Source organism: Macrobrachium rosenbergii, chromosome 50, assembly GCF_040412425.1.
Source record: "Macrobrachium rosenbergii isolate ZJJX-2024 chromosome 50, ASM4041242v1, whole genome shotgun sequence".
NCBI classification, from domain to species: domain Eukaryota; kingdom Metazoa; phylum Arthropoda; class Malacostraca; order Decapoda; family Palaemonidae; genus Macrobrachium; species Macrobrachium rosenbergii.
The window spans coordinates 27,461,588-27,477,406 of NC_089790.1; the positions used below are offsets into that span (position 1 = coordinate 27,461,588).

A 15,819-nucleotide genomic window follows, 5' to 3' on the forward strand; every position below is an offset into this window, starting at 1 on the left:
TTTGGACAGGATGTGTAATATATTGGTTATGTCTGAAAGCAGTCAGCTGATTCAGGTAATTTCACTTCCGTTCTGACTATCAAAGAAAGTTCTGCAGACATTTGAGAGAGAGAGAGAGAGAGAGAGAGAGAGAGAGAGAGAGAGAGAGAGAGAGAGAGAGAGAGAGAGAGAGAGAGAGGGCAAAAAATATTGAACTGCTTAGTGACAGTGGTTAGAGGTTGTACTGAATAAAAGAAAACACTTTTGGCCACATGAAATCTTATATTCAACTGCAACATTTGTCATCGATAACTTCCAGCCCTCAGGTTTCAGAAAGGAACATTGAGAAACATGTGAATGAAGTATACTTGTAGACAGGGACCACGCAAGTAGGTGTAGTTCTGCAGACAATCTCGTACAAAATTCTGTGAGGAAATGAAGCGGAGCAAAGGAGGCTGCGAAGACTTCTTGTCAAGAGGCAGAACACGAAAAATAAGTCACAGAGAAAAGGAATGTGATGATGTCAAAGAAGGGAAGATGGAACTGTGGGAAATGTAAAACTAATTTCAAATGATACAGAGAGAAATGATAAAAGTCAAGAACCGGAAAACATAGAGAAAAAGCAGAAGTGCAGCCGATAGAGATAAGACCACAAGAAAGACTTTAATAAACTGAAGGTGAAACAACAGAGAAGGGGAAAATGTTCAGAGGAAGCACTAGTTGCGTGGGCCTGATGATCATCCTTCCGATTGGCCACGCTTTGTCTACACGTGAGTCTTAGAGTAAATACACTGATATAAGTGAGGAGAAACAAATGACGTGATTATATTTATATATGTGAGTGTATAGTTGGATCTCAGACACAGTTCTACAAAGATATCTCACGAAAAATGGTTCATTAACGCAATGATTGAATCACAGGACTTTGTTTTGTAAAGGGATGTTAGACATGTTGTTACATGCACGGTGAAGAAGAGATGGACCACTGGAGACTTAGGCCAGGTATTCTTCGTCTTGGCACTGGACCAACCGAGACGCTTCCCTCTGCAAACGAAAAATGATAAAGGAGATTAAAACATGAACTATAGTGAGCTTTCTTCTTCCTATCAAAAGAAAGATCCTGATTGGTTTGATAATTTTCCAGGATTAGACTCTCCAGTATTAGATTTCCATTTAAGAATTTTCAGGGTAAAGTGGTAACATTTTAAAAATAATTTAATTTGTTTTGCTTTCCTGTTAAGTTCCTTCTCTTGCCATTAACTGTTAAGTTATGTTTAATCTCATACAAGACACGAGAGCTAGAATGAGAAAGCTGCAATCGTTTCTTATGGAAGTAATTTTGTACTTATAAATAAATCAATTCAGACGATTTCTCTCTCTCTTATATATATATATATATATATATATATATATATATATATATATATATATATATATATATAGTACATGTATCCATAGTCATTATATATTCTTGGTAGGACAGGGTATCGGCTGACGGGTACAGTCTTCCGGCTTCTCAGCAAGTAAGAATGAGTTTGAGTTTACTAGACCTATGCTCTTATTTGACTCTAGTGAACGGTGGTAACCATTTACAGTCATGTGGAATGCTGGGGTGGGGGGAGGCTGGGAGTGAACCAAAGAGCTAGCAAAGTAGCAAACTTGAGCCGAGAACCATACAACTATATTATGCATCTACTGACAAATCCGCTCTTTAGTGAGCTATATTTGACAACAATAAAACTATTATATAAAACATGGGGATGATTTTTCCTTACCTTGATGAGCCTGTAGATGTGCATGACGGTGGAGATCTGCATGGAAGCACAGTTGTCCCCTCTGGTGACGGAAGAGCCAGGGAGCGCCAGTCCTGACGCAGAGTGGAGCTGGGCTTCGCTCCCGGTACCGACTCCGGCCGCTGCTGCCCTCTTGCCCCATCCTGGGGAGAAGTTGAGCTGGGCGGAGACGCAGGATACCAGAACGAGGACAGCCAGGACCAGGGAAACTCCACTGCGAACCTGCCCCCCCGAAAGAAAGAATTGGTTGTGTAATAATGGTAAAAATCCACTTCATTGCTGCATTAACGTTTACTTAATGTTTCGAAGTAGCAGGACTTATGGGGTATGCATCTACTATTACAGTAAATTAAGAATAATTAGCAATCAAAGAAACTGTTCTTTTGCCTTTTTTTTTTTCAAAAGGAGCAAAATCACATTAGCAGAGAAATAAGGCTGTTCACGCATGTGAATTGTCTACACAGGAAATGTATTTGAGTGAAAATAGGCTTGTTGACTTTTACTTTGCTGATGTAATTTAGTTGAAGTAAATGTGCTAAGAGTATTCTTTTCTTTTAGGTGGAATAATTAATTTATAAATGGAGCTTAAGGGAAATAAGTGCAGTAAACATATGAACCATAAATCAATGTTGTCTATGATGATAGATTGATTTACGCCATATTTTGTCTAATGCATTTGTTCAGATGGAGTCAAGAATGACGACTGTTTTATGTAGATTTTAAATATACTTGATGTCTTCTGTCGGGATGCCACAGAACCTATTTGGTAATATAAAATAAAGAATCAGTTGTAACACGTTTTCTTGCATTTTGCATCACTGGCCCGCCCCCTGAAATGCGCTATTCTGTTATCTCCGCGGAAATACTGGACGTAAATAACAGAATCTATGCTCTCTTATCTATGCATATCATCCACAATACGCCTTTTATTGTTTTCAAACAAGTATTTCAGAATGGTGTGGAAATTTATGAGTGCTCCTCTTTGCCCTCTTGATTATATACTCGGCAAACATAAAACAATCTCTTTGGAAAGGAAGAAGAATAGTTTTCCTTCCACGCATTCGAAATCAGCAGTTATTGCTTTGATGATAAACTGGTAAATTTTATATTGATCGAATTCTAACTAAAATGATTTGGTCGTTCAATAAAAAGTAGTCATAATTCTCACTGAGGTTAGGGTGGTGGTGCCAGCAATTGCTGTATAGGAATTACCTCAAGCTACTAACCAACATCGAACAAGTTTAGGTATAACCGTATAAGATAATGCGAAAAATATGTCTGCTCTCATTGGAGCATAATTACAGTGTCTTCAGCGTTTCGAAGAATCAGGTTTTAAAACTCGGTAGTTCGTTTTGAAAAAGTAACAAACGTAAAAGGTCATATTCATGCACTTATTGATATCAAGCCGATATATAAACGTTTTTATATTTTGAAAACATAGATACTCATTTGTGGAGAAAAACGCAATGGATCAGATATTCAGAGCTCTGAACCATCTGCGAAGTTTGAAATGTCGCCGAAAGCCGACCCACTTGTGCTTCACAGGGTGTTACTTGTCGTGTTAGTGTTACTGGTTCTGCAGTGTTTGTGTTTGTCAGGGAAGTGTTTGTTCCATGTTGTGGAAACTTACGTTCACATTTTATGAGCGTTTTCATGTGGCTTTATCGTATTTTAATGAATAATCTTACTTAGGCTACCAGAATGCTCCAGTACCAAAATGTAGGCCTAGAAACTTTCAAAGCCCGCCACGTGAAATTTAAAATCATACGTTGACTGAATGGTGCACGGGCAAGTTGTAAGAAGCCAGAGACCAGTACTAAGAATGAAATATCCCATAATATTGAAGTAAAACCATTAAGACCATGTTTCGAATGTTATCTACAGTGACACCAGGACCCAATAGCCTGTGCAAAAACGATAGACGACACAATCTTCGGTCAGTCGGCAAATTGATAAAGCGACTTTTCTGGTGATGACTTATGTTCGTCACTTGATGAAAACAGTATTTATGTTGAAAGAATAAATACCCTTTGCCAATATTATCATTACATGCAAAGGTGCACCAGTGTTTGCAACGGTTAAATCATACCATGAACAATATGATACACGATTAACTTGGGTTTCTGTGTAAAAACTGTGCATTCGCAATTGTAGTCGCTGGAAAGCTTTTAGCATATGAAGTTCCCAATACCTTATGTTCACTGTATGAACCAAGTGCAGCATCTTGCAAAAGACGGTCGTGGTCGTTTCGGCCGTGAGTCTTTTAGGCCGTAACATCTGATCCCCGAGGGGCTAGTACTAAGTACGGCGCCCCAAGGAGCTTCCATGTCTTACGGCTTAAACTTCATATGGCCTAAAGTTGTGACGGCCTAACAGGTTCACGTCCGAAAATAATACAGCCTAATCGTCCCGAACTCTCAAAAGAAATCAAAGTCCAAGTTTGTATTTATGTGATACTTTGAATATAAGTAACTACCAAGATTAAGTGAAGTGTAAAAATGATAGATTATTCCAATAGCTTCTGTATATACAGTAATAAAACCTATTTTAAAACTGCAGAAAAGTTGTGCTTGCTCGGCCTGTTTCCAACGGCAAGAGGGATGCATCCTAACCTAACCTATCGTAGGGTGCCGTGCTTGACCTGGCCGGGGGAGGGGCTTTGCCACCCTTGGACCCCCTTAACGTTACATCGTACATAGAAAAACTTGCGCAACTATTCTGTTTCTGATTTGCCATTATCAATCTCAGAGTGGATGTCTGGACTGAGACACCGTTAAATGTGAGGTGGTGAGCATAGTCGAATGAGGTGGGATGCTTGTAACTTTGGTAAATCGTTACTGTATTCAAAATTATGTAATAAGATCTTTTAAATATTAATAGCTCGTCCTGCCACGTGTTCAGTTGGAAGATGATTCTGAGCAGAGATATCGCCAGAATGTGGCAGAGAGATCTTCGTTTGCTTTTGAATAATGTCATCAGATGTAAAGGATTTACTTATCCTTCCGCAGCAATGTTCACAGTTAAGGTAGGTTAATTAGTAAATGAATATATATTTTTATCTTGTGTATTGGAGATTTGATTTTTAACTGTAGGTGACCTTTTTACTTTAATTTTGCAAAGATATTATAAGGGTTATCTACAGCTTTAAGGTAGTAACGCAAAATTGAAAATGTTGTCCATTGAGAATTTTATAGTTTATTTTGGTTTAAAATGCTGTGTTGAAAAATATTTTAAAATGTAAAAATCCATGTTAGATGGTCAGTGGCCTATATTCTATTTAAAACATGCCCGAGTGGAAAGTTAACTAAAGAAGGTTGAATATGTTTGTTATGAAAATTTGAATCAGATAAAAACCCCACTCGCAATTATTTGGTAATCGCGAATGTAGTCGGCTGGTTGAGCACAAATATTTACGTGGGAGCGAATGAAATGAACATCACATAGAATAATATTAAGTAAAAATGACGTTATTGTAGAAAAACCATTCAAAGTTTTGCAGAACCTCTCTTCGCCGTTTTTTTTCGAAGGACGGAAAAAACATGACAGAGGATAATAAAAAATATGCCATCAAAATGACTCAAAAAGAAAAACCATCAAAATGACTAGTGTCTGTTGTGATGCATTTTCTGTCTTCCTGCTCCAAAGAGTTAAAGAAAACAAAGACCTCTATTAAGGTGATATCCGCTAAATGTAAATATAAAATAAAGAAGTAAACAAACTGGTGTTGCGTTATTATGTTAAAACTAAAGCAAATAAGGTTGAGAGGCGTACATCAGTTTAAAATTTCGTAAGGTAAAGTACCCGTTTCCATGTATAAATCCTTAATTTGGGAAACCCTTTTATAAATCCGTTTTAGTATCTTTGTAGCATGTTGGATATGCTTAGATGAATTTAATTTACTTGCAGTATTTAATTGCAACGCAGTGCCACTGGTTTTAAATGAAAGTGTCTCCCCCTGAACGAGTGGGACTCGCCGTTTTAGTCCGTTTTCTGTGTCGGAGTTCTCAGAGAATTCAGTTCCTATTTGACGGTGAACTGGTCCCCACAGTTATTTTTAAGCCATTTTCGAGTCACTGTAGAGGGGAAACAAGAAAAAGCAATACGCCACTATCAAAACTGTCAGGAAGATGATGGATATTTTTCCTGGAATTCCAAAACCAAAGATTCTGCCGGGCTAACTGTCACAGGACAGTTTAAAACTTTATATGCGTAAAAAATCATAGCTACATGGTTAAACCAAAACCGAACGGGACGGTAACAGGTTTCCTTTTAATGTGCTGGGAATAGGGAAGGTCGCTTAGAACCGACGGAAAATCTTGGGCGATCGATCTTTTTTACATAGAAGGGCAGATGTCTATTGCATCTTACCAGTTAATCAGCAGATATTGCGATCTCTTTGAAAAAATCTTTTATAAAATATTTTTCCATTTGCATGGCAAGATTATGTATTTGAAAATTTGGAGCATTTCCGAAAGTGTATGGAGATCGTGAGTATAAAATTAGAAAATGGGGTAGTAAGTGAGCTGCACTGATGTTTAGAACGAAAACTGTTTTATAACAATTAATAGGCAAGGGACTGCAAATATGCAGTTCAAACGATGAACATTGTTTGTTTACCACAAAATATATTCACGTATTCTGTTGTACTTGCTTCGGCTCACTGCCCCATTCCGTAAAAAATACACGCCCTGCATGAACTCAACAAAAGGGTGATTACTGGGTCTTGAAAAATTATATTTTTTTTTATCGTTATGCTTGTCTCTGATAACTTGAAATTTAATTGCTACCTGGCGTGACAATTCCTAAGGTAATCTACAGCTTTTAAAGGGTTTCTTTTTTTTATAATCAGAATTCTCTCTCGGTAGCCCCCCCTCCCCCCAAATAAAAAACTATAAATCTAAAATGATTAAAAGGTCACAGCGAAAGTGGCGAACAAATCCATTCAGAGAAGCATGTTTACATGAACATTTTGACATCGCTGACTGACAGGTTCGTTTTGCGGGCAGAGACTTCTTGCACGGCGCAATTTTAATTTTAGAAAGTGGTACCGATCACTTATCAAATAAAGGGTCCATCGAGGGAAATAACACTCCCTTGGGTATAGAAAGCGTTGCTGTTCCTTCGGTTATAAACTCGATATCACTGCTTAAACGGGAGACTGACGAGTTTAGCATAGTAATGTAGTACCACAAACGAGAATCTCTCTCTCTCTCTCTCTCTCTCTCTCTCTCTCTCTCTCTCTCTCTCTCTCTCTCTCTCTCTCTCTCTCTATATATATATATATATTAGTCGATGATTGAGGTTATAGAATTGTTTTTAGATTCTGGAATAGCATTTTGTGGTCCCATTTTGTGGGTTCGTATAATAGAATTATATGAACCCTTTGAAAACGGACTATACCAACGTTAATATTTTTTTTGTATGCACTCTGCGTAGGTAAGAATGGGCGAAAATAAAGTAAGGTATTATTTTTTATGTACGATTGAATTATTTGTCCTCTTTTAAAGCCTTATGAAGACCTAAGAGGCCCCTAAGGCTGACAGTGAATAGGCTATTAGCCTTAAATTACCACAGACGCAGCGGTCATTTCCATCGCTGATTGTTTGTAGGCCTAATTACGTCTAATAGCTATGTGGTGAAGACCCTGATTTGTAAATGGGATAAAGTCAGTTTTGTGTAAGATACAGTCCCAGTTATCTAATATGACAATATTTTTTCAAGAATACTTCGTGGAATTTTTCAAAATGTAGCAACATTTATTTCACGGAAGAGTGCTGACTTCGCAAACGACAAGTTGGCATTGTATTCAATAGGTTGTACGATATTTTGATGTTGTTGTAGTATTTAAAGTATTTACATCTAACGTTTTAATGATACTTAGTTGTTGATGTTGTTGTTGTTACCGCTTCATAATTCTCTAACGGCAAACTGGTGCAGCTGCCTCAACATTTATTCCACGAACTCCGAAGGTTCAAAGACAACAACCGTTGCCTGCCGTCCGCAGCGCCAGAAGCGACCTGTGCGACGAACCATTTCGAAACTCATCCGGCGATGGATCGAACAATGGGGTTATCCCGATGTCCTGGCCGTATATCCCTTGTGACTAGCTGGGAGGGCGGTGGGCGTCTGTCCGAACCATTTATAACGGCACGTTTAAGAACTATTATTGCCGGTGCAGTTTAAAGCCGAGGGACGCAGCGCAGAATTATCAAATTTCATCCCGCCCGAAAAGATGTGCCGTATTCGGCAAATGCGAGGATTTGCTCGTAATTCGGATAACCTTTGTTATTTTATTCTGTTAACGGCGTTCGTTTTGTTCCTTTCTGCGTGCGGGCGGCTGTCGTGATGCACTGACTGATACCTTCAAGCGAAGTGTGTAATTTTTAATTTATGTATATACAGAGTTTTCGTATAAGATAAAGTCGATAGTCATTCTCAGAGAAGGAACGAAGACTTTCGAAAGGCAGAAATGAATCTGACGAGGAAGCCTTCAGTTTTATGGAGAAGGAAACAAGACCCGAGATGAATGGATGCTTGCCAAGAATAATCCTGGTTATAAGGAAAGGGAATGGGAGCCGATGTTTATGGTAATTAAACGATATGAGTAATTCAGCAATGGGATTAATGTAATTTATGTTATGTTCTCAGAAGAGAGATATCAATCCAAGATCTGTCATGTACCGGGTATTTGTTCATAACCTTCAAAGTGAGAAAGCTGCAGAAGAGAAGAGGAAGAAATGTGAGCTGTCGCCATGACGTGTAGAACAAATGATCACTCTCTGGTGTTCCTGGCGAGAAGAATCTTGCTGTAGTTTTAAGCCTTTAACAACCCCGAACTCCCGTAAACATCCCGGCATCATCATCAGCCGTGAGCCCAAGTTAGTGGACTCGTTAGCAAACTTGATCGCTGAGCCCTGGGCTCGTTCGCTTTGAAGTCGCAATTTCTCCCTTCCACAGACCGAGTCCTTGGCGATTCAGTTACGTTCTGCATTAACGACATTTTTCAAGCATCATTAGCGCAAGTTAGTTCTCGGGGAATCGGGTTACAGCACCCGAATTAGATCTGTGTTTTAGAAGAAGCAGAAGAAGAGAATCCTATTCTTAGATGTTGGTGGGAGCTTTCATTAGTAATTCACTATGTCAAAAGAATGGGGTTATGCATTTGGGAACAGTCGCCCTGTAACTCAGTGGAAGTGCGTAAATAATTACACTGAGAAGTTTCATGTAACTTACTGGCTGGCAGATTATCCGATAAGACAAGGAGAAATCTCGACTTGAGTGCCGAATGTCGGTAATCTTTAAAAAAAAGAACTTCGCCCAGTTTTGAGTTATATTGTGGAAGTATACGCATATAAAAGGATATGCATTTATAAACATATCCAAAAACAGGCAAAGTATAGCTAAAGCAAAGAGACTGATCATGATGGAAACAGCTTAGGTTCTACAATGTTTTATGAGCAGTTCATCCGCAAATATTTTCCTAATAAGAAAAAGATTTCAAACAACGGCCTTTGATATCGATGCGCTTAAGGACTACTGCTTGCAACCGCTACAACAGCGTTTCGAAACGAAAATGTTTTTCATGTTTCTCGAGTATTCAGCAGTGTCCAGTGAACGAAAGCTCAGGAGCAATCAGTAAGAACCCAAACATCCTTAGCACAGCTTTGAAGCGGGTAGAATAAACTGAAGCATAATATTAGGTGGTTCCCTGTTCCTCCAGACTGATTAAGATTAACTGTTTCTACAGAAGATTTCAGCAACAAGGGGAAAATTTTCCTTTGATTTTCCTTTTCAAAGGCTTTCTTTTCTTTCTTTTTTTCTAGAAAGCAAACTTGTGTAAGGTACCTGTAATTACACAAACTTATAAAAGGTAAGCTGACCTCCTTGGACCTAAGATCAAAAGGTGCCCTCGCTTTCCACAAGTTTTGCTGATTCCTGAGATTGCCAGACATAATGACTTTTAAAAGTTCATGCACATTTCATTCACATTTTATACAGAATAGGAAATTGAAAGCGACCAGCTTTGCGCTTTTGAAAGCAACTATTTTCCCACTAGAAAATGTCGCACTTGTTGACAGGGGCCAAAATTTAACGCGTATGAATTGTGACGAATTAAATTCTTGGTAACACTGGTCCTCAGCATCTATCAGAAGTTAATGAAATTGAAATTAAAGTTGGCCATGATACTAATGCGAAGAATTTAACCGTTGGTACCTGGCAGTTTACACAAATTAAACCACAGACATATGCCCCCAGGTTGTTTTCTTAAGTTTTGTTAAACTTGTAATAGGAATGATAGGCACCTGATGCGGGTGAGGATCGTGTAACGAAGGCAACAGACTGAAATTTTCAGCACCATATAGTGAAGATATTAGACAAGAAGAACTGTTCATTATTTTGTGATGAAAATAATAGGCGCGTGGAGCATTCTATTATCTGTGATGTAATACTAAACTTGTGAAACTTTTTATTGTGTTCTAACCTTGACATGTGAAAACTTATTTGTTTTAGGAATTACAGACGTGTAACGTTTTTATTATATGATCTTGAGAATAATAAACAAGCAGAAGCTTTCAGCCTGGATAGGGAGTATGTATACAAATACTGGACAATCCAGTCGGGGTCTCTGAAAGCAAAAACGTTGAGAACCCTTACTCTAGGGTTTAGTTATTTGTTCTGGGAGGTCTATGAGTGTGTGTTGCGTCGCCAAGAAATTTTGCCCATCAAGTTAATGACACCTGTTGTTTTAGCGTTTTTAGTTGTTTGGTCAGGTAACCAGCTAAGTTTTGGCCCAGTCACTAATATTATCCCAGTTATGGTGTCGAGGGCAGGGTGAATTTAAATGAATTTCTTCATGACCTTTCTACATGAAAATATAGCGTCGCTTGCTCAAATTTTGTCCCGGATAACTGAAAGGAAAACAAAGGTTTCTTTTGAACGAGTGTTGTTATGGTAAATTGCCGGGTAGCACAAAGGAAAAAACATTATATCTTTTCATCCGAAAACATTCAGTTTTTATGGCACGACGCTTAACAAAGGAATGCTCCTAGTGTTTCAGGACGTGGCGGATCTCGGGATGGGTTTGAGTGAGGCTCTGACACATACGGGTAACCCGTATGACTTGGGTTTTTCTTTTTTATGTTCTAGGCAAGCTCTCTCTCTCTCTCTCTCTCTCTCTCTCTCTCTCTCTCTCTCTCTCTCTCTCGTTGTTATTTTCACGAGTGATTCCTGTTAAATACAGTAAAAATCTTTCCGTATATTGCTACGGCTTCTGTATGGGGAACAGAACAGGCTGGGGTTAACTCTACGGTTTCTGATATTTCTACCCACTAAGTGGATCTAAAACCCCGGATAAAAGAGGTTTGAGCTTAAGAGGGATATTACTAAATCTTTTAACAGACCCTAGAGGGGGCTTGATGGAAATGACGAGGCTTTAGGACCTATGAAGTGAGTCTGCGAACAAGTCCGCTTTTCTATTATGGGTTGAAATGGAAAACTGTAAAAAAATAAATTCGCATCTGAAGTATGTAATCACCAACGAAAAATTTTGCCGAGAAAGAAAGTTTCAAGACAAGAGCCTCATTTTCGTAAGCGACATCTTCCTTCCTTTGGTAATGGAATTCTCTCCTTCCTACATCAGTGGGAGTCAGTCAGCGGTCACCAGCCAATAGTAATCAGACTGGATAGGTTACACCATCGAGTCCTGGAAAATACTAAGAAGATTGGGCTACATGAATCACGCACAGCATTCATTTCGCATGCTTTCGCTTCTTTCTTTCTCTCTGCTGTCCCGTTTCCTTCGTTTGGTTCTCGTTCGTGACGGGATGCATTTTATGCCTTTGTAATGAAAGCTGATATGAGCTTCAGTTTTTTTTTTTTCGTGGCTAAGGCCTTGACATACACTTACACATATAGGTACGCACATGCGCGCGTGCGCGTGTGGGAGTGTATAGCGTAGGCGTAATTCCATCTAGTGTTTCCACACCCATCACTGGTCTCGCAAACTTGATATGATATGTAAGGGCTTAATTTATATAGAATTTTCATTTTCGGAATACGCTGACTCACTGTCAGCTGATTATTGGTAGGAAGTTTTCAGAGCGAAAATTTTCAAGCATTTTCATGCTAGACATGTTAATAGGTGATGACGGCGATGAGTATATTGTTGAAAATGATGATTTCGCTTTTGAGGGTTGGAATGGCACGCATCAGTAGGTTGTATTTCGGCTAAATTCCCCCTAATTGAATAACATTACTGCGCGTGAAAGGCTCCTGGCGCGCCCACTCTGACATTTTCATTTCATGTCAGTCATTTTCGCTCCTTCCGTTCCACTTTGTAACGTTAAATTACGTTTTCTGAAATTCTTCATGAGGATTCGTGAGTGCTGTTTCGCGTCGTTTCCAAAATAATTTTGTCCATTCTACCTGTTTATGGTTTCACAGTCAATTAAAATTTTCCGCTCATTATTTCCTTGATCATTTCTTCTGGCCTGGGCTGCATAAGGACATTCGATTGGCCGTTATGTTTGCTTTTACATGATATCAGAGTATTATTCAATTCTGTGATTGTTGTTCCTGCGAATAAAATATATCCGAATGTTTCTTGCTAAACCATCTCTTCTAACATTCGTACAGTCGGGATATTTTGTGTAAAGGTACCCATGTGAATAAAATTGCCTAATTTACTTTACTTTCACGTAACTAACCTGCTCAGAGGGGAACGATCACGATCTTTGTCGAGGAACTCAGTCTTGTCAGCAGTATAAATGACCTACTGGGTGTCTGCATTCCAAGTTAGGTTGGTTATTTTAGAACAAGCGTGTGAGTTATTTTTTGGTCATGAAAGGGACTGGGCTGGATTGCCAGTGAACCGAAACAGTGAACGCATGTATCTGGGAATCAGACGACTGTAGTAGGTTATAGCCAGGGTGGAAAAGGAAACGTGACAGTCATCCTCAGCCTAAAGGACTTGGATTTGAGAGTGTGCGTGTGTGTGTGTGTGTGTGTGTGCGTGCGCGCGCGCGTACGCTTATGTGTACATAAGAGAGCAAGAGGGAGGTAGAATGAGTAGTTTTTGTTTTATTTAAGGGGAAACGTGATGTTTAATGCCTGCGGGATACGACCTTTTAACGGCGTATATGCATAGGCTATGCCGAGTGCGATGTTAATCTCTCTCTCTCTCTCTCTCATATTTTCCTAACGATAATTTAATAGCTGAATCAGCGGTACGTGTCCTTGCTTGCTTACTTCTCAAAATCCAGACTACGTTGCCAAAAAAGTAATCAAATTAAGCCTGTGAGTGTGCACGGGACGGGCAAATCATGAAAGGCAGAAACGATAGCTTATTACAAGAGGCTTCCTCTGACGTAATGAAAACTCTTATTTCCTTCGAATAATTTCGTATGCTGTCACATGAAAATCAGTCTGTGAAAATGCACCTGCATTGTTAATGATATTATTATGTCAAAAATCGTATCAGAGACGATAATCGCTACTGAATTTTAATGAATGTACGAAACCTTAGCATAAGATCGTGAAAACAAAAGAATGGAACGATCGCGACTGTTACACCATGACAAAGATACAAAGGGAAATCAAGTTACAAGGCATTTGTTCCTTCATTTGAGCAGTTCGAACGACCAGTGAACTTGTGACCGAGAAGAGAGAGAGAAACGACGACGACGGTTGAATACATTAATTGCCAGTTCGTTTCTCTGTGCGTCGGTTATCAAGAAAGAAAAAAAAAAAGCCTGCGGTATAAAACCGGCATGTGGCCAAGTCTAATAATGGCTAACATTACTTTGTACAAGGGGCGTTGGAACCCTACTGCTCCATTTGTAGTTGTGTATGGAGGAACCGAGAGGAAGAGAAGAAGGAGTAAATGGAAGAAGACAACGTAAGCAACTCACGTCAGGAGTATTTATGAAAAGCGAGAGAAAACTACAAAATAAGGTTAGCGATATTTGAAAGCAAATTCCACTGCCTTCGCGAGCTGCAACAGGGATAGAGGAAATCAAATTACACATCTGAATGAAAACAAAAAGGAAAAGACTTCGACCGTTTTCGGAGGAAGAAAAACAAGAGGAAAATAACAGAGATGCTGAATCTCTCTCTCTCTCTCTCTCTCTCTCTCTCTCTCTCTCTCTCTCTCTCTCTCTCTCCTCTTAGCTCTGTCTGTTTGTGTGCATGGCTGAGTCTCTCTCTCTCTCTCTTTCAAGTTAGGAGAATAGGTTATCCACATCATATGTAGTGTGTGTATATATATATATATATATATATATATATATATATATATATATATATATATATATATATATGCTTATATGTACTTTGAAAATGTGTTGAAAGAACACGAAAGCGCTTGGTACTCCTTTTAGTTATCCTGTGGCCTTGGCTAAATATATATATATATATATATATATATATATATATATATATATATATATATATATATATATATACATTATATATATGTATGTATGTATATACACATTCACATTATATATGTGTGTGTGTGTACAAACGATAAGTTTTTAAATCCACCACGACTAATCATAATAATAGTCACACCAAGAAGATCTAGAAATGAAAAAATAAAAAAAGGGGAAAAAGAGAAGTCTTTCACGCAGGGGAGCCTCAACATAGAAGTATTCGAATTCTGTCTCCACTGTACAGCCTCAGGACACTCTCCTTCCCTTTCCCCCTTCACTTGCGCTGTATATTTATCCCTTTTGTACCACCACCTCGGAAGGGAGTCTCTTGTCCTCCTTCCCAGAGTGAAGTAGAGAAGGCAACTTTAGTTATTGAAACATAACGTTGTGACGTCTAAAAGCATGGTTTATTCATTTCGCTTTTGATTTCTTTTAGGAACTGTTTCCCGTAGGGGGGTTCGTGCCGTCAGTGCGCCTCCTGGGGTGCACTGTAGGCGTTACTTGAGGTTCTTTGCAGCGTGCCTTCGGCCCCTAGCTGCTTCCCCTTTCGTTCCTTTTACTGCACCTTCTTTCATGTTCTCTTTCTTCCATCTGACTTTCCACCCTCTCCTAACAATTGATTCATAGTGCAACTGCGAGGTTTCCTTCCCGTGAAACCTTTCAGACTTTTTCAACGTCAATTTCCGTTTCAGTGCTGGATGACCTCATAGGTCCCAGTGCCTGGCCTTTGGCCTAAATTCTAGATTCAGTTTAATTTTAGGAACTATCCAGCTCTCGATGTCCCGGCAGCCTTGAAATCCCAGTTAGTGCGCAGAACATTTTTCAAATGAAAGATTGAGGCAGCGCAAATAATTCCGGTTACACTAACAATACAGTAGAGTTTATGAGATACCTTGAGCAATGAATGTCTGTGAATTATTGTCATAGGGTATTAAGCGGCAAAGCATTAGAGATAATCTTAAGCGATAATTTGTCGGGCAAGATAACAACGAAACCTCAATTATTCTTCTTAAATGGCCTAAATATATATATCTCTGATATACTGACTCTGTCTGAGTGATGTGTGTGCTTGTGACCGCTAGTGAATGCAAATTGCCCAGACATTTTCACCGGAAAAAATAAATTATGGTAAAAAGAATTGTTTTGCTAGACAGGAATTACTGCATGAAATCCCATTTTAATAAGCTTATCTTTTAAAAAATTTATACTTTTAAAATTTTCATGCGAGTCGTGCACTTAGATATTAATATATCTTGCATTTCAATTTAACTGAAAGAAAAAGGTTCTTTATAAACTGAAAGAAATTCGTCATCTGTCGTTCACTAGTAGAGAAATGTTTCCTTTGTAACAGCATATATTTTAGTTCCTCCGGGTCCTAATTTTCAAGCGAACGGCAGTTAGACATGGCATATCCTGGTTTAAATCTGTTTAGTGTCCCTTGTTATTTAAATTCTATAATTTTGTAATATTTTGGTAATATCTTACTTGTGTAAATGAAATGTAATATTTTTCTTATTATGTAAATGAAATGTTATATTTTTCTTATTATGTAAAAGAAATGCAATATTTTTATAATAAAAGATAAAAAAAGTGTCCCTTGTTATGATTAAATGTAA

General features: G+C 38.6%; 1 protein-coding gene across 1 annotated transcript in view; it reads right to left on the bottom strand.

Annotated features, from left to right (window-relative positions):
- Positions 1 to 241: 241 nt before the first annotated feature.
- Positions 242 to 15,819, bottom strand: part of Akh (Adipokinetic hormone) — a 36,656-nt gene continuing 21,078 nt past the window's right edge. Inside the window, exons 2-3 of the mRNA XM_067094345.1 lie at positions 1,755 to 1,994; positions 242 to 1,023 (exon numbers count right to left, since the gene is read on the bottom strand). Of these exons, the coding sequence (XP_066950446.1) occupies positions 973 to 1,023; positions 1,755 to 1,994 (291 nt within the window). The 3' untranslated portion in view covers positions 242 to 972. The remainder of the gene's footprint in view (positions 1,024 to 1,754; positions 1,995 to 15,819) is intronic.